Source organism: Colossoma macropomum, unplaced genomic scaffold (genome assembly GCF_904425465.1).
Source record: "Colossoma macropomum unplaced genomic scaffold, Colossoma_macropomum, whole genome shotgun sequence".
Lineage (NCBI taxonomy): Eukaryota > Metazoa > Chordata > Actinopteri > Characiformes > Serrasalmidae > Colossoma > Colossoma macropomum.
This window is the reverse complement of record NW_023495335.1, coordinates 75,908-101,552: the sequence shown is the minus strand read 5'-3', so window position 1 is coordinate 101,552 and position 25,645 is coordinate 75,908. Positions and strand designations below refer to the sequence as shown.

The following is a 25,645-nucleotide window of genomic DNA, read 5'->3' as shown; positions in this document are numbered from 1 at the left end:
AGCTCATGTCTTGGTTGCCTTGGGAAAACTCTCAACACCACATTTGTTTTCCTCTAAAACAGGTTTATGCTTTCTCTCTTGATCAGAACTGTTTGCAAAATTTTGTAAATGAACTTAAGTTTAATTTTACATTCATGTTGCCCTTTTTCTCATTGAATCTCTGCCACCTAGGTGCTATTCTGAGTGCTCAATGTTCCTTCATGTTCATCATAGACCACCGGTCATTAAAATCTTGAGAACGGGGCTATTTAAATACTGCACTTAAGGCTAATGTTTGGCTATATTGTAAGAATCTAAACATGCTTGGAGAATGAGCCTATAGTTTTCCTGCCAGCAACAGATAAAAAAAGTGCTCAATCTCAGGTGACTGGGAGTTTCTAATTATGCTAGTATTCAGTAATTGTGTTGGAATGATACACTGGGTAAGAATTGGCTTAACTTTTATATGTGTAATTTTGTAGATGTGCTGGTTTGACAGATGTTTAACGTTTTTACGGGGTCCTGCAGACTGTACTGTTAAAAAGCTTTTTAGAGTTCTTATGTGTTATGTAGCTTGCTAATGGTAATTACAATGGATACCATTAACCTTCATGAGGTGTTTAATGTGCTTTTACTTTTAGAAAACTATACCTAACTGAAAAGTCTAATGAATTTCTTTAATATGGGATATGAGCTATTTTCAAACACTTATTGGTTGATTTAAAACAATTATGATTATTTTAAAATATATTTTATTGGAATTATCTGTACAATGTCTATAGATTGTTGTTATAAGAGGTGGATTTAGTGAATCAATAGGTTGGTGTTGTTTGTAGTGTTAGAATTATCTGTAGAGTGTAGTTTAAGTGGTGAAATCAGTGAATCCATTGGTTTTTGTGTGTAGTATTATGGTTGTGTGTACAGTGTAGATATTAAAGGTGTAATTTTTATATTTGTCATTTCATATCTATGCTTATTGTGCTTAAGCTGAAACTGTTGCAATTCAATCTTTTCCTCAGTTTTTTATTGAAGTCTTCCAGATTGAGTTACCATCACTTTGGCAAGAAAGGTGGAAAGAAACCTTGAAGGACTTGTTCACTAAGTGTGTACAGAAGGCAAGTAATCAAGGAAAAGTAAAAAAAAATGTATTTATCTTAGCTCTTTTTTTTCAATCATAGAGGTTTATCTGATTCATTTAAGTTTCTGACGTTTAAGGGAAAGGGTCTTTGAATTTCAGGCTCTGGAGTCCATAGTTGTAATTAAAATTGTGTACATCCCTTTTAGATTGTTTTATTAGATTCTTATTTTTTAGACATTCTATTGAATATTCTTTGTATATTCTTGTAGTTCCTGCAAATAATTGTTTATATGTAATATTTAGAGGTAAAGGTTGTTGGGAAAGAGAAACATGCAAGAACTTTGTGGGACAACACATAAACTGAAAATGACATTTGGAATGTAGTTTGTGGGTTATAATTTTTTGTTTTGAATAGCAGATTATAAATATTCTACTTCTTACTATCCATATGCTCAACACGCACATTGCCATGAATTTTTCGATTTGAACAGATGGAGCCAAAACAAAAGATGGAATACTTCTGTAGGTACACTGAGACCAACTTTACAGTTGAAGAATGCCTAATGAAATGTGCTCTAGAGACTGTCAAGAACAAAGTGAGTTGTTTGTTTTGTTTTCTGTTTGCATAAATAAATTACACATTTTTCTAGCGTACACTGTAACTACTGAATAAATAACATTTACCGGAAAGAACTCATGCTGTGCTTTTTTGTTTTAAAGGTTGGACATCTTGACATGATCATGAAAAGCAAGAAGTATCCACAGTTCATATCCACTCTCATCAGGGACATCTGGAAAGACTTAAAAGATGAAGCCAAAGACTTGGAATACCTTATCACAAACCCACATTCTTTAGAACTTCTCAGGGTTCTTGGTAATTTAGAAATATCTGACCTATCCAAGTTCTGGGTGCAAATACATTCTTTGTGTAGACGAATACATGACTACCATTATAAAGTTGGCCAAGCTTTACAGAATATTAATGCTAAAATTTGTAGTGCCTAGCTCAGTTTTTGTCAGTGCATTCAATGATATTTACTTTTATGCATCAGAAAGGTTAGATATCATGTTATTTTGCGATTAGCCTGTATATCTTTACATAGAACAAAGTGTGGTCTAAATAACAAACAATAACCTCTTTTGCTATATGAGTGAACATCACAATAATGATTTGTTCATTTTATTGCAATTGTCATATATTCATAAGATGAATGAACTGTCTTATGAAGATTCACACAAAATGTTTTAAAATTGAGATTTTGAATCAAACCATCTTTGTTAGCTCTGCTGTTGTCAGCTAGCAACACTGTTAGTCTAAGCTATTTTGTGGTTTTTGGCAAAATGCTCGGCTGTCTAGTTTTTCTGAATGTTTATTTATAAGGCTGATGATCAAGACTATTTGATAATGTGACTCGTCCCCTTGTTGAAGATCTTATTTCCTCCAAAAAAAACTCTTCTTAGCAATTACCAGCAACATTCAACATATCAGTCATGATACTAACACCCGTCAGCACAATATTTGCAATAATGCAATTATAACCTTTCATTTAAATAAATAGTAAGAAAATCCTGAAAGTGATTTGTGCGCTATGCTTACTCAGTATTTTAAATATGATGTTTTGGCCATGTTTTTTAGAAAAACAATCCTGTGCATTTTGCGTGGAATGCCAACAAGATTTGATTATGGAACCTTTGTTATATATGACCTATGACTGTTCCTTCTGTATCTTGCAGGTACACTTCAAAGGGAAAAGCCCAGCTACAGGGATGAACTCACAGCACAAGCCAAGATGTTGTTAACAAATATACAAAATCTGTTGTCAAAATTACATCAGAATCTATATGAACTACCATCCAAATTGACACTGGATCTTTTGAAAAATGAGCATTTAACTGACATCCTCCAATTACATTTAGGTAGAGGCAAATTACTATTATTATTTCAAATTTTACAACAAATAATTCAGTGTAAGATGTCATTATGATTGCTGTTCTTGTTTTCTCAAATTAGAGGACAAAACTGTCTTAAGACCTCTCTTGGAAAAATTAAGAAATGACGTCGAGAAATTTGAACATATACAGGAACAAAGTAAAGCACTGCTCCAACTGCTTGAACTTACTCAAGAGACATCTGGTAAGATGTGCTGAATAATGACTTTTTTGCTCTTCTTCTTGCTTTTTTCTGCTCTCATGATATGCTTTTTTCCTTTCTTTTCAGCAGTCATCACACAGCAAATAAGAGAGAACATATCACACATAATTTTTTTGTCTAATGAGAGTCGTTCACTGAATCAACTTGACCAACTCTGGAAGGGTATTGATATCATGATGTACGAAAACATCAAAACTGCTTCCAAGAGTAGATTTTTCAAAAAACACTGGAAGTCAGCAAGTGAAAAAGACAGGCAGTCTCATAATGTTGTGGCCATGTCTTTATGTGATCTACATGAAAGAGTATTCAAGCCTGCATTAGCAGATTTCATCAAGTCCTGTGAGGAGATTAAAGATCTGTCTATGCATGTGGATGAGTTTGAAACTGTTCTTGCCGACTGCCATGAGAACCAGATTGAAGAAGAGCTGAGAGTGATGCAAGAATATCTGAGTGACAAGACCGAAAGTAAATGGATTAAGGATGTCTGTGACTGTATTAAACGTTACAGGGAGCTGTGTAGTGTGGTAAAACAGGCACAGGGAATATACTCTTTAAAAGAAGAACTCAGCCTTAAAGGAGATTTTCATGTTCTTTGTGATATCCAAGTAAGTGTTTTTCAAGATTTTAAAAGATCACTCAATATGATGAACACACACACACACACACACACACACACACTATCCATGACGCTTTTCCTTCTGGGTCGAGGTGGGTGCTGGAGCCTATCCTAGTGGTCAACAGGCGGGCGGCAGGAAACATTATGAACAGGTCGCCAGTCCATTGCAGAGCAAACACACAGACAAATACACTCACACTCACACCTAGAGGTAATTTAGCATGTCCAAACAGCCTGACTGCATGTATTTTGACTGTGGGAGGAAACCCTTGCAGACACAGGGAGAATATACAACCTGGTACTTTAACTCATCAGATACAGGCTATTGTGGCAGATAATGCTACTGAAAACCTTCACTGTAGCAGCTGAAGTTACTGTTAGCTGCAGATGCTAACGCTAGTGGCTAATGCTACTGTTAAAGGCTAATGCCATCACTGGTGGCTGATAATAAACTCAGCGAACTCACTGTTGCCTCATTTCTCTCAGGAGGTTGCTTTACATGTTCGCTACACTCTAATAAACTGGCTTCCCAGTGCCCCACTCAGCTAGCATGTACTGCTGGGCCAGTGATCCTGGCCTCTGCAACTGACCGAGGCTGCATCCCTGGCCTCTGCGACTGACCCTGGCTGCATCCCTGGCTGTCGCCCTGACCCCAGCTCCATCCCTGGCCGCCACCTGCATCCTGTCGCTCCTGTTACCATTGCTCTCGGACTCCCGGATACGGATGGCTGTAGCATCACCAGGGATCGAACTCGCGATCTCCTGATGATAGGGCCAACGCTTAGATGGTTGCGCCACCCGGGAGCCCCCACAATTACTATTTCTCCCCTATTTTATAAGTTAATCAAATATGAAATAACAGTGTAGACAAATTTTTAAAACAGTTTGCTGCAGAGGTTGTATTAATTTCTTTTCCCTCAAATATAATAAAATATTTAATTTGTACCCAAATTTTGCATAGAACTGCAGTATAGTGTGTCACCTTAATTTGAAAATGTGGGCGGAGCAAGGAATGATGCTATATCCTGTACACCTCTCGATGCTCTTACCACTGTCTTTACATTTGTATATTCATGTATTTATTACTTATAATGTGAATGACACAATATGTTCCACCCTTTACAGCAGAAAGATGTTCTGAAAACCAAATGTCTGAAGGATTTCACTGAAGAGATGGGGCTAATTGGCCAAACACTGAGAGACATCGATGACCGTGTTCTTTGCCTGATAGAAGAATTTAAAGATTGTGCAAGAAAAAATTTCATCAAGTGGATCAAATCTATTTTAAAAGGTGACATAATATTATTCTAATATTTTACAATAGTGCCTTAATACTATAGACTTTAAAGCTGTCAAGCTCTTAAAGAGAATTTCTACCAATTTTTCAAATTATCAGCATAATTCAATCTCTGAGATGTAAACAAAGTCATTCAGAGTGGTTTGATGTTAAATGGTTCATTGTTGAGAAACCTACTGATTCTGATTTCTTTACAGTGGCACTGATAGGAACCAGGAGTCATGAAATCTACAACACAAATGTAGCCATTTTATTTACTTTCCAAAACCACCAGTGAACCTACATGTTTATTTTTTATATACATGATATTGTTAAAATAGTGGCAAATCTGAACAAAACAATCTGAGAAAAATGTACCTCTTCACCATGGATTCTAAAAATTTCTTTCAGGCCAAATTTTCTCAAAACTTTGTAAAAAATGTATCAGGCAGCGTATTTGTAACCATTTTGTGTAACTTTCCGTGAGGGAGCTTTTAGAGGCTTTAAACTGTTCAGACATCTGGTTTCTCTAGAATAGGGCATTTCACATCAAAACCACTCTAAATGATTTTCTTTACATCTTAATGATTTAATTGTGCAAAAATTTTTAATTTTTAAAAAATTGGTGATCAGCATTTTCCATAATTAATGAACTTACAGTTTCAGATTTGGCCAAAAGATATGCCCTGGCTTCTTGAATCATACAAAACTGATGCACAGCAAAGAACAGCTTCAGTCTGTGGCCTAAGCATACAGCAGCATAGAGGATAAGAACTTGCTGGAGAGTTAGAAATATATTAGCTCCATTATGTTGTTTTTTTTTCTAATATGTTTGTAACTTTTTTTTATTAGTAAGATGTGCTCGATCAGCAGTTTTTAATTTTATAGTATATTTTCTAAATTTTGCAACTTTCACAGACCCTTGAATTCCAGCTGGGCTGCAGTTGTTTTGTCCTTCTAGACATTTCTTTGTGACTTTTCAATGAAAAAAAAAAAAACAAGGAGTCTACTGGAAGACAATGCACCCACACTGGCTACTCCAGTGTGCTCCCAGGACTCCCTCAGCTCCCAGCCAGTGGACCTGCTCACAAGCAGATGTGCCTGCATTCTCCACCAGTTGTGGTGTCAGCTTGGGGAACACAGGAACATCCTAGGAACACACTCAGAGGCCAAATGTGGGTGCAAAGCTTAGATTTTATTTAAACATGAGGAACAAAACTAAAACCTAAACTGAAAATCCAGCCCGCTAAGACTACAACTTGAGTTTACTCAGAGTACTCACCTCCCAGCATTCTCTCTCCAAAGTCCTCTCCTTCTGGCTTGGACAGCCTCAGTTTTTAAAGTGTCCTGGTTCCTCCCTAAATCAGTCAGTAAAACTTTATTTGAAGGGTGTCTACATAACGCATTCATATCACGTTACATAAACACTTCATAACATGTTCATGTATGCTTAAATCAACATTCATAAATTATACATGTTTTACATGATATTAATATGGACTACAATATCAATTTACCAATTTTTAAAAAAAAATTTTCTCAAGCATTTGTATTTTGCAATATGCTATTCTTTCTCCTTTTTACTCTAATTCCTCTTTAAAAATGTACTGTTAAATCAACACTCTACACATAGTTGTAGAAAATGTTACTTAAACTAAGTTTAACTCTCTTGGGGTAAATGCTAACACTGTTATCCCAATTACTTTGGAGGTTTTATTTTTAGTGATGTTCTTCCTCACTTACGGTTTTGGAGAAGGCACAAGTATAACTGTGCTTTAGTTATCCTGTGTAACTGAGGTTAAATGTGACAAGCACTGTTATCACAAGGAATGATTCCTTTTTTTGCATTACTTCAAAGTACAATCGAGTGGTGGCTCTTTGACTTTCCTCACTCAGGGTGCTGGTAATTTTGTAAGAAATGTCCTTTATAAATTTGCCCTGCTTTGCCTTCACCATAAAAGTGATGGAAGCCATGTTATCCTCACTAAAGTACATGTTACATGAATGGATGGATCTTGAATGGAATGGATAAGTATTATGGGCCTGTTCCACCACCACACAAAGTTTGAGACTTTAAGATGATTGACTGTTCATAGCATATTTATGAGTAACTCACTGTCCATATAATAAAGTGACACGCAAGACAACATTCATAAGTGATTCATAGCATTTTTAAGAGATGTTTACAGACCATGTGTATAAATAGTGATAGTGATTTACAATTAAATATCTACAATTATTTTCCCTACATTTGCAGCAAGACCCAATGACTGTGAAAAGGAGTCAATAAACACCACAAGTAGGAAGGTCCTTTTTTTTACATGGAACTGCAAAATACAGATGTGTTCAATAAAATCTTAAGTTCTTTTCTAAAACGAAAATAAAAACACCACCTCATGTGGCCATTACTTAAAGGGTATTGCCTTCACTTTTTTCCTTTTCTTCTTAGACTGAAATTGTTTTAAATGTTAAATGTGTGGAACTCTACACGTACAGGATAAGCCTATTTATACTGAAAGTGCATGAACGTTATGTTAGTGGGCTAGATTGTCAAAGCAGAGGTATGATCGTACAGCAGTTAAATTAGCTACTTTGCTTATTATCAGTAACTGTAGCCAAGAAACTTTGCTTACTAGCTAGCAGGCTAAGGCTACCTTACATTAGCTATTAAAATGCATCAAGCTAATGTTAACGTCACCTAGTTAGCTAAGTTTCATCATTCAGTTAAGCCCCAAAGATTAATAGACCTTATGCGGCTCTTGTTAACAACATTCTTTTTTTGTCGAACTTAAAATAACTGATACTGATTTAACTTAGCTTACTGTTTTGTAACTGTGCCAGTCAAGTTGAAGTAGTTAGTAGGCCTCTATGAGCATTTCTTATGACGCACAGCAGTGCGATGTGGAGTGATACATGAAACAAGCTAGTCCCAAACGCAAGGTCCACTTAAAACACTCGCTAATGTTTGGCTAGTGACATGGTCTATGCTCAACAAAAATCATTTTACTATCCTGGCTGTAATGTGTCTCAGTATGCGCTAATGTGCTAATATAGGCTAAAAGTATATAAACGGAAAGACTTACTTTGCTCTGCTTTAACCTTTAGCTCAGCTATAGCCGCATTTCTCGCATCTCCACCACAAAACTTTCCCCAAAAGTGAAATAATCTTGTAAAAAAGTAAAATAATTCTTGTAAAATGTCTCTCAGTTCTTTACGAGGCTGAAGTCGCTTCCCGTTCGCCAGCTTCTTGTTTTTTACCCGTTCCACCTTAAATGGTGCCTGAGCTGCCAGAATGTAACTGCTGCAGCATTTAAGGTGGAACAGGTAAATTCGAAAAACAAGCTGGCGAACGAGAAGCTGATTTCAGCCTCGCGACTTTTCAGTATTTGATAGTTTCTCATTACAGATTAAATATATCGGGAAACCAACTGGAGTGATAATGAATTCAAATAAGTCCATTCGTATCCAAATGATCGATGTTCATCTTAGATCTTTCCCTTCACTTTTTTGTTAGCTAACTTACTAGCTAGCTGGGCAAGACTGTTGACTGTCCTGCTGTGACCAGTCTGCACGCCTGCAGGGTTAAAGGGTAAATTAGCAGATATAGGCTATAGTAACTCCAGTGTTTAAGACCGTTTATTGTTGAAACTGTGTTGAACGATCAGCAGAGCTTTATTTTACCGTAAAGGAGGATTATTTTATTTTTGCCTATTTTGCAGTTCCAAGACACAAGTACAAGAGTTTGTAGTTTCCTGATTTTAGTTTGAGCAGCATGTTTAAGTGCCTGTTCTGAACAGTAGTCTTGCCAATAAAAAAAGGACTTTCCTACTTGTGGTGTTTATTGACTCCTTTTCACTGTCATTGGGTCTTGCTGCAAAGGTAGGGAACATAACTGTAAATATTTAATTGTAAATCACTATCACTATTTATACACATGGTCTGTAAACATCTCTTAAAAATGCTATGAATCACTTATGAATGTTGTCTTGCGTGTCACTTTATTATATGGACAGTGAGTTACTCATAAATATGCTATGAACAGTCAATCATCTTAAAGTCTCAAACTTTGTGTGGTGGTGGAACAGGCCCATAATACTTATCCATTCCATTCAAGATCCATCCATTCATGTAACATGTACTTTAGTGAGGATAACGTGGCTTCCATCACTTTTATGGTGAAGACAAAGCAGGGCAAATTTATAAAGGACATTTGTTACAAAATTATCAGCACCCTGAGTGAGGAAAGTCAAAGAGTCACCACTCAATTGTACTTTGAAGTAATGCCAAAAAAGGAATCATTCCTTGTGATAACAGTGCTTGTCACATTTAACCTCAGTTACACAGGATAACTAATGCACAGTTATACTTGTGCCTTCTCCAAAACCGTAAGTGAGGAAGAACATCACTAAAAATAAAACCTCCAAAGTAATTGGGATAACAGTGTTAGCATTTACCCCAAGAGAGTTAAACTTAGTTTAAATAACATTTTCCACAACTATGTATAGAGTGTTGAATGAACAGTACATTTTATATATGAATAGAGTAAAAAGCAGAAAGAATAGCATATTGCAAAATACAAATGCTTGAGAAAAAAAAATTAAAAAAAGTTGAAAGTCTAGGCAAAAAGTATCAAAACACTTTCTGTCCAAAGGGATAAAGCCAGGTCATTTTTATGCTGGCAGTCCAGAAATGAGGAGTTTCACTGAAAATAATAAAGTTATTCAAAATAAAAAATGAGGACTTTTATTTTGAAAAACATCTTTCAGTAAAATGACATAGTAGTCCATATTAATATCATGTAAAACATGTATAGTTTACGAATGTTGATTTAAGCATTCATGAACATGTTATGAAGTGTTTATGTAAGGTGATATGAATGCGTTATGTAGACACCCTTCAAAGAAAGTGTTACCAATCAGTCCCACTTGTCTGTAATCAGGGGAGGAGCCTTGTGCACATGGCCTGGGGCTCAAGCAGCAGCTCCACCTCCAACTGCCACACTAGCCTGTTAAAAGTAATAACAACCAGTGAATTTGCTCAAATTAGCTGGCTGCTACTTACACTAACCCTAAAGTGCACTCTGTTTTAATTGGTTCACCAGCATTACATAATAAGAGCAGTCTTATAAATATGATTTTAGTACAGGATCATTAACTACAAAATTTTACATCTGCATCAAATAAACTTGCACAACCAAAGACCAGAGTATCCACAAAAGCTTAACTGATGCATAATCGATGTCCAGTGTGGTTGGGTTGCCAGGTTCAGTGTTTTCAAGCCAAATTAAGTAATTAAGGCAATGGTAACATTTTGTTTTGGTTTACTTTTATTTGCTTTTAATCTCAGTTGTCGCACATGGGTCTGTGAACTCAGGCGTGTGCACAGGGAAAAAAGGACAGCACAAATGCGAATTAAACTGAATTTAATTTATATCATATGGCACTTTTATCAAGTGAGAATGTCTAATTTGAAGAAACTAACCTTTCTTCATAAAAACAGCCCTGCAGCTGCTTCCCATAACTTTGTCCTTACAGCTGATTTTACTCCAACAGAACCAAAAGAACCAACTGTCTTTAAACATGTGTAACTTTTCTCTGCGTATACAGTAATGGCTTCAATTCAGCCTCAGTAACTTTAAAATTAAACTTTTAAAATGATCAAAGAGCTCTAACTACAGGTATCAGAGCATTTATCTTCAGGTGACTAAGCTGATTATGGTTCTCGTAATAGATGGGCATCATAGTTAGGTTTGGTATCATTATATGCAAATACCATTTAAACGTTTGCCAGCATTTGTGTTAATATTTTTAAAATTCTTTTATTCACTTATAACTTATGCAATGTAGATTTAGATGTTAAATGTAAAAAAATAGACATCAAAGGATATTCAACATTGTTTATTTAACATTTATCAGATAAAAAAAGTAAATATTTAAGATAAATAAAATTAATTTAAAATAAATAACACCTGCTCTAATTACTGTTGAAAAAAAATTAATTGTTTATTTTGAATTATGGCATTGTCAAGTTGGCAATTTATTTGATCATAATTTCATTCTGAATATTAATTTTATTATAACAACATTCTTGATTATTCATTTTAGTATCATCTACAGGTGATTTATTTTATGTGAAGTTGTACAGTACTGGCATCATATTAGCATCATTGTAGCTGCAATGTAATTTGTGTTGTATTAGAGAAAATGTATCAGTGTATGAAAAACTGAAAATAGCTAATGCACATTATTCCACTGTCTAAAGTAATTTCTTATTCCTTCTTTAGACCAAAGAGAGCTCAATGTCTTTGTAGAACTTGCCTCAGCATTTGCTGGTGAAAATCCAATGGACCTTGACAAAGTAAGATACTTCAGGGATGCTGTTTTTGCATGCACTCCTTTAATTTTTGAGCTTGAAGAAGGAGCTGATTTTGACAACCTAATGGATAAAATCCAAAAGCTCAAGGAACCAGTCCAGAATGACTGTGATCTTCAACAAAAACTGGTAAATTGTTTAACCCCTTTTTGCAGCAATTAAAGCTTTTTTTGGCTTTAAGCTACTCACCTCATTAAGTAACACTGTTCATAAAATGGTACCGTTGCATTTTGAATTGAAAAGAGGAAAATGCTTTTGTTATGAAATTGAATGTATAGGAATATACAGTATTTGATCAGATGAATGTCATCATAAATAAGTTGTTCAATACCTAACTGGCAATACCTAACTGGCAATACCTAACTGGCAAGCCAGTTTAGCACCCGGATTCTTTTAATACAAAGCAATGCTGTTGTAACACATGCAGAATGTCGTCTTGCTGAAATAAACAAGGCCTTCCCCAGTGTCCATGATTTCCAAAAAGAATTTTAAATGTTGATTTGTCGGACCACAGAACACTTTTCCCCTTCCCCTTAGTCCATTTTAAATGAGCTCGGGCCCAGAGAAGGTGGCAGCATTTCTGGATCCTGTTTATGTACAGTTTCTTCTTTGCATTTTAGAATTTTAACTTGCATTTGTGGATGCAGTGATGAACTGTGTTCACAGACAGTGGTTTTCAGAAGTGTTTCTGAGCCCATGCAGTGACTACAGGATCATGTCTGATTTTAATGTCCCTTACATACAGAGATTTCTCCAGATTCTCTGAATCTTTTAATGTTATTATGTACCGTAGATGATGAAAAAAGTCCTTTGCTATTTTACATTGAGAAACATTATTATTGAATTGTTTCACTATTTGATGGTGCAGTCTTTCACAGAGTGGTGAACCCCTCCTCATCTTTACTTCTGAGATGCTCTTTGTATACCCAATCATATTACTGACCATTTGCCGATTAACCACCAGGTATTTTTTTAGCATTACACAACTTTACCAGCCTTTTGTCCCAAATTGCCCCCCGTCCCAATTTTTTTGGAACGTGTTGTTAGTACCAAATTAAAAAATAAGCAAGTATTTTTCATAAAACAATAAAATTTCTCAGTTTCAACATTTCCTTTGTTGTCTTTGTACTATTTTCAATGAAATATAGGGTTTTAATGATTAGCACGTCATTGCATTTTGTTTTTATTTACATTTTGCACAGCGTCCCAACTTTTTTGGAAATGGGGTTGTACTTTGCACATCTGTCAGCTTTGTCCATTTAACACATTGTCCTTCCTTTTGTAATACTAGAAAGATTCGTGCACGCACAAGGAATGGCTGGAGACAGCTTATACTGCTCATGGATCAGTTGCAAAATCATCTTTCCTACAGGCTGATGAAATCAACAAGTGTGGAGTCTATTATATCAGGCAACCATCCTCACAAAGCCTTGTGAGTACTGACATTTTTATGTAGGTCATGTACATATTGTTTATTATTTGCCTTGAACCAAATTAACAGGGTATTTTGGCCAGTTTCCTCACTGCCTCAGGTTCTCAGTTCTTTCAAAATGATATTGACAAATTTCATGACATAACCTGGTATTTGAGTTCTCTCTCATACACACACACACACACACACACACACACACAATTTATGAACTCAAAACTCCATGGGGGCTATTGTTACGCCAGTACATGTGCAGTTTAGTGGTGTAATTCTGGTGATACTTCACTCATTTGGCTAGGCACAAACTCTTTTTCCTGTTTTTACTCTCATTCTAGTTTGGTACACAGATGTATTGATATTTTGTTGGATGTAAACTCTTTATTTAACATGATTTAAATATAAATACAGGCTTTGAAGTGATGGTGCACTGGGGGGTCTCAGAAATCTCATAATCTGACCAAATTAAAACTAACAAAGTTATCTAACTAGCTCTAACATTTAACAGGTTAGCTAGCTGTCTTGGCAACAGTAGCTACTTAAGTTAGTAAGTTAAAAAAAGCATCTTCTTGTCCAACACTCTCTCCAAGGTACCTTGCAAGGCACTAATGCAGACAATTCTCTCTTGTAGTCCCAGGGATGATAAAATAATGTATGTTAACTCACAAGCAAAAGGTCACAACATGAAAGAGAAAAACAGAGTCAAAAAGGAGTCAGGCTAAAATCGCAAAGGAAAAAATGAACAAGAAAACAAACCAGGAAGTCAAACACTGGAACAAAAGGCTCGGTAATGCACAGGGGACTGATACAATACTTCACAAGGAGGCTATGAAAACAAACAGGTGATATGGGCTCATGAACAGGAGACAAGAGTCAATAATCAGGTGAACTGGAGCGTGGATAGGTAGATGGCTGAGATTCTGTGGTCATGTAATTCCCCAGAGGATTATGGGAGTTGGAGTTCTGGACAGAATGAGGGGCGTTAGTCTCTGCTGAGCTGACGGGAGGCGTGACAGTGGTATTTTTAAACCATGCACTAGCTAAAAGGGGAACTCCACTAATTTTGCAAAATTACTTAATCATTGAATGGTTTAGATGCAAACAAAATCATTCAGAGTGATTTGGTGTAAAATGTGCCTTTCCAGAGAAATTTACAGTCAGAATTGTCCACCAGTATAGTACTAGGAACCAGACATCCGACACATTTAATGGCTCTAAAAGCTACATACCATTAAGTTATTAATATAAAGTGCTTTTGTAGTTACTAACCTGTAGCCACAGCTGTTCAACACAGCTAATGCCGGTGTTGTATCTGAATCAGTTCCCCTTCAAATTCACGTTACCTTTGACAATTTAGGTCCTCTGGCGCAGCACATTCACTGAACAGATTGAACAGCTGCATGTTTTCACTCAATATAAATTCACCCAAGATAACATGGCATAATTAAGATCCTGTGATAAATATTATTTTCAGTTTGATTTAACAGTAAATACTCATACTGATAAATACTTTTTGTACTGTTCGTCACAGATTGGGTGAATACAGCTGCTGTACAAACCTATTTTGAACCTTTTCGCTTTCCGTAGTTCCAGTGTTGCTTGGCGTTGTTACCTGTAAAGTGAATGCACGTGCCTGAGGACCTGATTTGTCAAAGGGAAAGTAAATTTGAGGGGGAACTGAATCAGATACAACATCTGCAGCAGATTTTTCCTTGTAAGGAAAAAATAGTACCCAAAATGTATCTTTTTGAATTTAGCACTATTTTACCATTATCAGTGTGACATATAAAACGTTTAAGACAAACGTAGGTTCACTGGTCATTTTAGGTAGCAGATAAAATAGTGATATTTGTAGTGTAGACATATGGACGTCTGGTTCCTAGGACTATAATTGTGAACTATTTTGACTCAATTTCTCTAGAAAGGCACATTTCTCACCAAACCACTCTGAATAATTTTGTTTACATCTAAACGGTTAAATGATTAAGTAATTTTGCAAAATCAGGTCTTTAAATATGGACTGTTGAAGCTTGTAACAGAAGTTCAAGTAAATATTTTCTATGTCTCAGTTTGATATTATGTCTCTCAGGAAAGGTTTAAACTTAAAGTCTGTCTCAGCATGAACAACCACCCAAGTAACTGTCTCAGACCCAAATGATTTCTGATGCCCATTAGAATTAATATAATAAAACCTGAACATAATTCTAATTTACAGTGAGTCAGCACAAGGAATAAAGTAATGATTTAACTTGGGCTTGCTAGCAGGCCCAAAGTTTTATTATGCAATTCTATAACCTAAGAATAGCTCCATATTTTGCACTGTAGTACCTGTAGTTACTGAAAAATAACCTTAGTATGAAATATACCTGGAATCCAAAGAGGTTATACATTACATATTTAGTTTCAGTTCTTTGACATACATATTATTCCCAAGGGCTTGGAGATTTTAAGTGAACCTTTATATTTCTTTTGGTTGGCAATGACTTTTGACTTGCAACACTCACATTTTTGCCATCTCTTTCTAATGGCGAAAACATGAGCACTGACCTTATCTGAGGTGAGCGATGCCTGCAGTTCCTTAGATATTTGTCTGTGTTCTTTTGTGTTCTTTTGTCATCACTGGTGTGCATATTGGGCATTACACATCATTAAGGGAAACATGATTTGAGTGATGTATCAAACATGATTAGAATGATGTACTGAGATATTAAAGGAGAATTTAATTTCTTTAGCCAAGAAAGGTGAGAAAATGTACATTTCAACAGAACAAAAAGACAGGCTTCTCACTGGAAATTTATGGAGAATTTAGAATTTACAAGTCCAGCAAACGACTCCTTGTAGATTTGAAAAATTGAAGACAGTTGTATGTGTATAATATTATGTAAAATGCATAAGAGCTGTTGAAGGTAGGATGCATGGACCCCCATGCAAAAAAAATCAAAATCAAAATCAAAGACCAAAGAACACTAAAACAGGAGTTACTCGTTCACAAAACTACACTAGAAACACCTGGAAAGGAACAATAACAATAAAAACATTAACAAGACATGGCTAGGAGATGAGAGGGGGCAGAGACAAGACAGGGAACTGGACAAGCAAAGGGACAGGGCTTGGGACCAGGACAGAAACTGGAACTGTGACATAAAGTATAAATTGAGACAGAAACAAAAAATAGTGACAGGGATGAGTACCGAAAAGATGACAAGAAGAGATGCAATGTTGGAAGACAAGACAAACACAGATAATGGGAGAAAAAAAAACCAGAAGACTGAGGATCTTCCATTTAGTCTTAAAAAATACCACTTTGTCATACTTTTCTTATGTTTTTAAGATAATTTGCTGAAGGTAAATTTTATATGCCCTCTCTAAATCACTAGTTGAAAAACAGGCCATTACAACAACTTCCCTGTTAAGTGGGACTTCCATTGTTGTACGGTGACACTAGGCTTAGGGAGTGGAAGATAACATGTGCTTCCCCCTCTTTGACTGCCAGCTGCAGATGGCTATGGTGTTGAGCAGATTTGGTCTCATAATTTCCTGATGACGGGGAAAAGGCTTAACGTTTTGGACCACTCTGGTGCTCCTATTTATAAGCCTTCTTTTTTTTAAATATGTGGGCCAAATTTGGTTCACCTGCAGTTTGCCTGTGTCAACAGTAGGCAGCACTGCCATATTTCTGCCCGAAATGGCCCAGATCTGTTTTGGCACATGTAGGCCAGATAAGCTTTATTAATGTGGGCTACTTCTGGCTCACATGCAGTTTGCTGGTGCCGACCATGAGCCAGCAGTGCCATATCTTTGCCAGGAGTAGCCCACATCTGCATGCACATCTGGGTTGAAGATATTCTGCTGTCCTCCCTATTTATTCCTTGTTTAAATAACACTTTTAGACATAATTGTTGCATTTGCAACAAGTCATCATACCCTCTTCATGCTCTTTATTGAATATTTTGCACAACACTTCAACACTTGCACTTCTTGAGACATTTGACATCATATTTTATAACATATTTTAGGTTCCCTATGTGCAGGCATGCTCGTAAGCATTTTCAAGTCAGTGGACAGGATATTTTTTTCAATGTGAAGGGAGGGTAGGAAAAAATATTGATTCAACCTTACAGAATCATGTTTTTTTGTGGTAAAATACCACACACCCAATTCTACTGACAATACAGCTCATTAAAGTCTGGGAGCAATACCTGTGCTAATTATGACATAAAATAGCACCTAAAAACAGATTACAGACACTGTACTTTTCAGGATTATCAAAGTTAATTCAAGGAGTGATTTAAATATACATGTTTTTAATTTCACTTTCAAACTTGCATTCCAGATGAAAATGGAAGACTGCATATATCTAGAAATAAAAGAGAAGACATTCAGACTCTCTCAACTTCAAGATCTTCAAAACAAACTCATGCTGATCTCTGCAACTGATCGAAAAGGACGCAACAAAACAGTTTCTCAATTTGTGGAAGTAAGAGCTTAGTTTTACATTTAAGCTCATGTCAATGTTCAACGAACATGCTTATTTACAAAAAATATTGTTATGCATTTCCTCTCACCTCAGGTTTTGGAGCAGGTACTCCATGCTGGACAGTTGCTGATTAAGCTCAGAGAAGCAGGCCACATTCTGTTTGCAAATTGGTCTCTTACTGGCTTTTGTGAAGGGAGTCGCCGAGTGTCTGTGCATGTTGACTTTGGTATCGCTGGATTGATGATCAGTGGAAATCAAAGCCTACTGGTAGAGTTAAAGGGCATTTGTAAAAGTATGCAGGACTGTTTGGAGAAGTGGGTAAACTACACCACACAACACAGAGATGAATATTACTATCTGAATTATTTCACTGCCAAACAGCTTTCAAGACTGTGTTGTTGTATGGCTGACATGCAGAAGAGTGAACAGGTCTCTTCTAGTATACTCAATATGTTGTCTTTCATAAAAGACAACGTAACCACGACTGATTTGCTGAATGCCTTTAAAGCAGCACTCCAAAGCCCAGTTCAGAATAGAGACAGCTTGGATCTGCAGTCACCTCAGGTTAAGGATTACCTAGTTCATTTTCCAGAACTTATTGAATATGCTGTGGACGCTGGGTACTCAGAGGCATCTGCTAAAGCAGCAGTGATGTTCTGCAAAAGTTCTGGCGCTGGATCAGAAAATTCAGATGTAGACGAAGATGCAGTGATGGACTGTGTTTATGAAAACAGCAATGATGATGCATGGGTTGAGGAATGGAGTGTGAAATATGACGAGGAACGAGAAAGTGTTCTTCAGAGTCAGATGAAATTTACCGGTGGTCATGTACCAGAACAGATGAAACCTGCCTTTGCAATGTCAGCAGAAGAAATGAAGAAGATGTTTGAAAACCTCACTTCCTGCCAAGAGAAGATGATAATACTATGGGAGACCTACTGTGGGAAATTATCAGGACTAGTTTCAGACAAATATGTGGGTCTGGATCTTTTGGGGGAAACTCTGAATCAGTTGGCAAAAAACGAAGTCCCAGTACAGAGGAAACTGCCACGCTTCCTGGAGAGAGGGAAACCCAACCTTGTCTCTTGTAATGCCACTGAAATGCTGCCTCAGTGTCTCTCTTTGTACCTTAATAAAGAACAGCCTCTTCCAACTTATGATGAGATTTTGATTTGCACTCCTGAAACAACAGCAGAAGAGGTGGAGCTGGTCATTAGAAGAGCTGTACAGCCTGGAAGCACACATGAGAAGATATATTCTCTCCTAAATGCTGAAAACCTGAAGCCTGAAGTAACTAGAGTTCTAGAATCCAATTTTTGCCGCCTATCACAGAGTCAGAATGTAACAGAGGCGAAAGAATACAATTTTGTAATATTCTGCAATGCCAAGGCACATCACAGCTATGTTCTAACTGCTTTTGATGAATACAGAAAAACTCTGCTGGCCAAAGATTACAAGGAAATTCATCAGCTCTTGAAAATGAAGCACAAGCTCTCCATTCAAGCTGCATTCCCAGCCACCATCATCCAAGAAGAATTCCGTCAGAGTATAAAGATGATCACTTCTGCTAGAGCAGGCATGGGTAAGTGACAATTCTCACATAATGTATTTGTTGAAATTATTACAGTACAGTGTACAGTATGTGATATTTAAATTTTGATTTGAATATATTTTTGCTCACAAACTCTTAGCCGATCATCTGGTCTTAACAGAACTGTACTTTTGATCAAAATGGCCGATGGCACTAACATTCTTATCTGACTAACAGGAAAAACACTTTTTGTGAAAAATCTAATCACAAGATCAAAGGAGAAGCTTACCAGCCAAGGATTTACCCACAAAACCATCAGCATTACTGATAGTGAGATAAAGCCAGGATTCATTTATGACAAACTGAAGGAGTACGAAGACAAGCCAAATGACAACATCCCCAGGATTTTCCATTTTGATGTACCACCTGTGGTTAGCGTCACTTTCACTTTTATTCAGAATGCCTTTTTGTTTTATGTGCTAAAATTGTTTAAATTTGATTCTCATATATATGTAACACCTGCAATAATCAGAACCATCACCCAACATTTCATAACCAGTTGGGTTTATTCATGAAAAACCCCACATACTTTTAGACTTGATTAAATGGTGGTACTTTAAAAAAATAGCATCTCAAATGTTTTTCCTTTTTATTGCAGGTATGCAAAGGGCTGTACACATTCCTAGTTCAGCTCTTTGTGCTAAGATGTTTCCAAAGCTTGGACGGTTTCATTTGGAAATGCAAAGACACCCATATTTACTTGGTCGAGTACACAGAGAGAAAACTCAGACAGTGTGACAGAGAAAATTCTGAGGTATGGAAGATGAAAAGAGTCTCTCAACTATGGTAGTTAAGGTGCCTTTGCAGTAGTAGAGTGCATTAGGGGTAGCTGGTGTTGTTATATAATAGTGTGCAGGTGTTGTAGCTTGTTATTAGCTGAAGCTTTTGGAAAGACCCTCACAGTTTTCTGACTCTGAACATAATTGAAAATGTGTGGGTTGATTTTAAACATGCTGCGCATGCAAGATGGACTTTGACTTAAACTTGTAAAGCTATTGGTCAATCACCAGAAACATAATGCTAAATTCACACTGAAATGATGGCAAACCAAAAAGTTTAATCCCCAGTACAGAATCACATATATGGGTAGTAACAGTGCCTTTAAGTACAGAACAGTGCAACTAAAATGTACCAGATGTTGACTAAAGAGAAATTGTAATAATAACTGAGAAATATATAATCTAGAGAAATTAGCTTTACTTGAAAAACTGCCTAGTCAAATAAAATCTCACACATACCAATTAGTCAAAATCCCCATTTATGACTTCACAAAACCAAAGCCAGCAATTGATTCTGAATTAACCCTTAAAATCCCAGATTTATTACATACTAAGACATTTTATTCAGTTACTATAAGGAATTCAATGCATACTGAGCTATTCTTAGGGTGCAGAAGTATGTAATAAAACTTTGGGACCGATGCCAGGCCCTGGATGTGCCTATGGTCGTAACTATCTAGGAGGACAATGAGGTCTGGACCTTGGTAGTTTTCTCTATCCATTTATGAGGTTTAATGTAGAAGTAGCGTTGATCCAACAATGTGGTAGTCTACTCAGCTTTAGTGTAGTTCCAAGGGCACCTCAGTTTAGACTGCATGCTCCATAGTTGGCTACTTTATCGATTAGATGAGAAATTAAAGTTTTGTGTTACCAACTCATAACATGCTACAAGGAGCACAAGAAAGCGTACTGTTAACTAGCATATTGATGGCATAGTATCACCATAACGTAATAAAGAAATCAACATACATTTGGCTGTATTTTGTGGCATATGAACTGTATCAGCTGCCTACCTCCCCTTTAGCTGGTAGAGACAGACTTTTATAACATATGAGTAGTGTAGGCTTTTTCAGTAATCAGTGAAAACTGAGATGCAAGAGAGAACAAACAAGAGAGAGAGAGAGAGAGAGAGAGAGAGAGAGAGAAAGAGAGAGAGACACACAGAGAGAATAAACTGAAAATAAACATAAATAAATAGTTAAATGATTAATTGAATAAACTTAGGGTAACATCAAGTCAAATCAGAACACAAAGGAACAAATGAAAGGAAAAGATGCATAACAATTATAGATGGATATAAAGAAGCAATGATTTGGTTCTAAGAAAAAGAGAAATTTATAGTTGTTGTAATACATATATTCAGCAGTCTAATATTTTCCTAATCTCTTGAGCATGGATAATCTTGTAAGGTTTACTGTTAATGACCATGAATTCTGCAAAATCTTTTACATAAACTAGACTGTGCCTCTGCTTCATTAGTATAGTCGTTTTTTATCCAGGTGTAAAATTTTAATTAGTTTATATTGTGTGAATTGGTAGATCACCTTGTACCTCAGTTACATCTTTGTACTGCTGATGTACAAGATCAGAAGACCAAGCTTAAGAGTCAGGCATAAGCAGTCTTTACATGACAAACTGAAATACATAAACCACATGTAGCATCTTGATTTCATTTTTTTTCTCTTCCTAGATTTCCACAGACCTAGAAGACAGTCTGTTACAAATGTTCACAACTGTCAGATGCTTTTCCCCTGAGGAAACTCTGAAACATTTACAAGTGGACCTCAACAACAGTGATAAACCTTGTGAATTTCAGTTAATGGATGACTCAAAGTTCACAAGTGAGGAATTTCAGAGGACCTACCAATACCTCAAACATTTTCAAGAAAACAATCTTGAGGAGCTCACATTTGACAGACAAAAAAGCATTGATTCTCCAGAGGAATGGTTGGAATGCATTTTCCGTTACTGTAAAATCCGTAACCCATCATGGGCAGAACTTTGCAACTACACACATTTTCTTAACATGCAGCTGAAACGATGTGAAGAATCGGTGTTCTGCAGTAATATTTTGCGCAATGACTTAACTGGCTTCAGACACTTTGTTGTGAAATTTATGATTACCATGTCCAGAGACTTTACCATGCCGTCACTGGTGACTTCTGATGAAAGCTGTGAGAGAAAAAATGATATTGAGAGAGAAGAAGAAGCAAATGATGTTTTGAGCGAATTTCAGATGAGAAAACACTGGGAACAAGAGGCACACCCTTATATCATGTTCAATTCTGATAATGTGTCCATGACTTTCTTGGGGTTCCACATTAAATATCGGAATGCCATTGATGTCAGAACTGGCAAAATAATTGAGCGTGATGTTATAACCTCATTGCTCTTTCGCCAGTTAATAGAACAAAGGGTGCCAATGAATGTCGACTTCAAAACACTTAATCGTTGCGAACAACTTGAAATTTTGTGCAGAGTGCTGGGAGTCGAGCAGAAAGACCCGGACAGCACATATGAGCTGACTTTAGACAATGTGCTGAAAATCCTTGCCATTCACCTAAGATTTCAGTGTAACATACCTGTGGTGATAATGGGTGAAACTGGATGTGGAAAGACACGACTTGTGAAGTTTATGTGTGATCTACTGAAGAGAGATGATGACAAAACAAATCTGATGGTGGTTAGAGTTCATGGGGGCACAACATCTCACATGATCTACCAGAAGGTCAAGCAAGCAATTGACATATCCAAAATAAACAGTGATCTTGGCATGTATACCGTTCTCTTCTTTGATGAGGCAAATACAACAGAGGCTTTGTATGCTATCAAAGAGGTGATGTGCGACAGGGCAGTCAATGGAGGACAAATTGATGCTCCAGACCTTAAATTTGTTGCTGCCTGTAATCCCTACAAGAAGCACACAAAGAGTGCAATAAAGCAGCTTGAGAAAGCGGGGTTAGGATACAGCGTTCGTGCTGAAGATGCATCTGAAAAATTTGGACGGATTCCAATGCGGCAGCTTGTCTACAGAGTACAGCCATTACCACCAAGCCTTTCAGCTCTTGTATGGGACTTTGGAAAGCTAAATGAAGGTGCTCAAAACCTTTACATCACCAAGATGGTTGAAACATTCTTCAAAACACAAAATCTTAATGAACAACACCAGTTGTTGTTTACAGACGTGATCAGTACATCTCAGACATACATGGCAGCTGAGAGTAATGAGTGCAGAATGGTAAGCCTCAGAGACATTGAACGATGTCTGAAAACAGTCATGTGGTTTTATCATCAGAAAGAGACACTGTTTCCTCTTGTTGATCAGAAGAAAATGACTAATGGTTCAATTCAGAGAAGAAGCATTGATGACTTAATTCGATCACTGATCCTTGCCATTGGAGTTTGCTACAGTGCTTCCCTTGAACAACGCATGAAATACATAGAAAAGGTTGCTAAAGCTCTTTCCCTGTCTGCCGTTGAAATATGTGATGAAATAGACTTTTGTCAAGAAGTCTTTGTTGACAATGTGGACATTCCACCTGCAACAGCAAGAAATGATGCCCTAAAGGAGAATGTATTCATGATGATTGTCTGCATGAATTTACGACTGCCTCTCTTTCTTGTGGGAAAACCTGGAAGTTCTAAGTCATTGTCCAAAACTGTGGCTGCAGATGCTCTACAAGGGAAGTCTTCACGTAGTGAGCTCTTTAAAAGCTACAAACAAGCACAGCTTCTGTCATTTCAGTGTAGTGCTCATTCAACATCTGAAGGTATAATTTCCACTTTCAAGCAATGTGCGCAGCTTCAGTTGAACAAAAATTTGGATGAATATGTCTCAGTGGTAGTACTGGATGAAATAGGGCTAGCAGAAGACTCACCCAAGATGCCCCTGAAAACACTGCATCCTCTTCTTGAATGTGGCTGTATTGATGATGAAGAGCCTGAGGAGTTTAAGAAAGTTGGTTTTATTGGACTGTCCAACTGGTCACTGGATCCTGCTAAAATGAACCGTGGCATTCTTCTGCTTCGTGCTTCACCAGCAGAAAAAGAACTTGAAAAAACTGCTAAAGAAATATGTTCTGTTGCTGAGACATTCAATACAAAAATCGAAGAAAACATTCACAAACTCACCCAGGTATACTCAGAAGTACTTCACAAACAGAACCAGGGCAGTGAGTTTTACGGACTCAGGGACTACTACAATTTATTCAAAGTGATTGCTACCTATGCTCAACGTTCTGAACCCTCCACTGATGATCTGGCAAGAGCTGTCCAAAGAAACTTCGGCGTCTTGGATTCAGTCAACAGCCTTGAAATATTTTCTAAAGAGTTCAAGGTTAAGGTCAAACCAGCCAGAACAATTGACCTGGTGAGGGAGAATTTGGAAACAGAGAAGAGCACTGGTCTTGAATCACGTTATCTTCTGCTTCTGTCGAGTAACAACGCTGCACTTTCCATTCTGCTGAGGTTGGGAATCATCGCTGATGATAGCACAGAGGTCATCTTTGGCTCAGGATTCCCTCTTGACCAAGAGTATTCTCAGGTCTGTCGCACAGTGAACAGAGTAAAGACTTGCATGGAGACTGGAAGGTCAGTCGTGTTGCTAAACATACAGAGTCTCTATGAGAGCCTCTATGATGCCTTGAATCAGTGTTACGTCAAATTAGGTGGGAGTGTTTATGTGGACCTGGGGCTTGGTGCCCATCGCGTGAAGTGCAAAGTCAATGAGGGTTTTCGACTTATTGTCATTGAGGAGAAAAATGTTGTGTATGCGCAGTTTCCAGCACCTCTCCTCAGCAGACTTGAGAAGCACTGCTTGGAATTTAACACAATTCTTCCAGAACATGCAGAGCAGCTGCGGACTGAATTAGAAAAGCAGACTGAAGAGATTTTTTCAGGCAACACACAAGAGAAGTGTGACGCCCTCATTGGATTCACACAGGATTCATGTGCGTCAGTGTTGTTGCAGTGTTGCCCTGAAATTCTTTTGGAGGACTGGGATGCAAACCGGAATGATGACGTTCTCAACCAGTGCAGAGAGAAGTTGGTGCAATGTGCAACACTAGACTCGGTAATACGAGTGAGAAGGAATACAGAGATTCAGAACATTTATTTCAACCAACAGACTCACACCAATCTGATGGATGTAATAAAGAAGTACAGGAGTAACAATGACAAAAGGATGTGCCTTGAGGTATTTAAATATTGCCAGTTAATTCAGTCAACATGTGTTCAAATCTATAACTAGGTTATACAGTATAGGAACATAAAGCATGGTAAAAAAAATTGTTTTCAGAAAAAAGTGGAGAGTAAAGTAATAGTAAGCTATTTTTAAAGCCGTTTTAAAGTTAACTACTAAGTCATTTTGAGAGCTATTAGATCAACAGCATACCATGGTATTACAAAGTGCAGAATCATCAGATTCTTTTCTGTTTTTATGTGTTGCAGGTGTCTACATATTCTCTGCTTCTGAATCAGAGAAATTTAAAATTCATAAATGAAGAATTAAACATCTCCAAAGAGCAATCCCACCTTCTTCAGATTCGAGAATTCCTAACAGAGCAGGCATTTTGTGAAGCAGTGAGGTAAAGCTTTATTTTATTTTACCCTTTGTGAAATCCATAATTTGTGAAGGTGTTTACTGGATTGCTTGAAATGTGGATGACACAATGAGTACGCAATGAGATGCACTCAGTCATATAGTTTAACTCTCTCTAGCCAAACAAACGTGACTCATGCATGCAGCGAAGCATCACATTAGTTTGGTGAGAGTGAGGTTTCTGTGTAAGGAGCAGACATGCTGTGCAGACCCACACTGCTTCTGTATGCATTCAGAAAGTGTGTGCCTACAGTGGGGCTTCAGTAGACCAACTATGCAGACAGGCCTCCAGAAAGCAGT

At 37.1% G+C, this 25,645-nt stretch overlaps 1 protein-coding gene across 1 annotated transcript; it reads left to right on the top strand.

Annotated features, from left to right (window-relative positions):
• The first annotated feature begins 901 nt into the window (after positions 1-901).
• LOC118801816 (E3 ubiquitin-protein ligase rnf213-alpha-like) lies at positions 902-25,402 on the top strand. Its single transcript, XM_036562190.1, has 15 exons — positions 902-1,094; positions 1,549-1,653; positions 1,778-1,931; positions 2,792-2,974; positions 3,069-3,191; positions 3,276-3,814; positions 4,951-5,116; positions 11,385-11,602; positions 12,765-12,905; positions 17,233-17,376; positions 17,470-18,958; positions 19,145-19,338; positions 19,566-19,721; positions 21,437-24,940; positions 25,195-25,402. The coding sequence occupies exons 2-15, from the start codon at positions 1,549-1,551 to the stop codon at positions 25,333-25,335; spliced, it is 7,257 nt and encodes a 2,418-aa protein (XP_036418083.1). The 5' UTR covers positions 902-1,094; the 3' UTR covers positions 25,336-25,402.
• The last annotated feature ends 243 nt before the right edge of the window (positions 25,403-25,645 follow it).

Coding starts and splice junctions, on each gene's coding strand:
- LOC118801816 (XM_036562190.1), top strand. CDS start 1,549: ATGGAGCCAAAACAAAAGATGGAATACTTCTGTAGGTACACTGAGACC. Junction 5,117..11,384: donor GATCAAATCTATTTTAAAAG/GTGACATAATAT, acceptor TTCCTTCTTTAG/ACCAAAGAGAGCTCAATGTC. Junction 11,603..12,764: donor GTGATCTTCAACAAAAACTG/GTAAATTGTTTA, acceptor TTGTAATACTAG/AAAGATTCGTGCACGCACAA.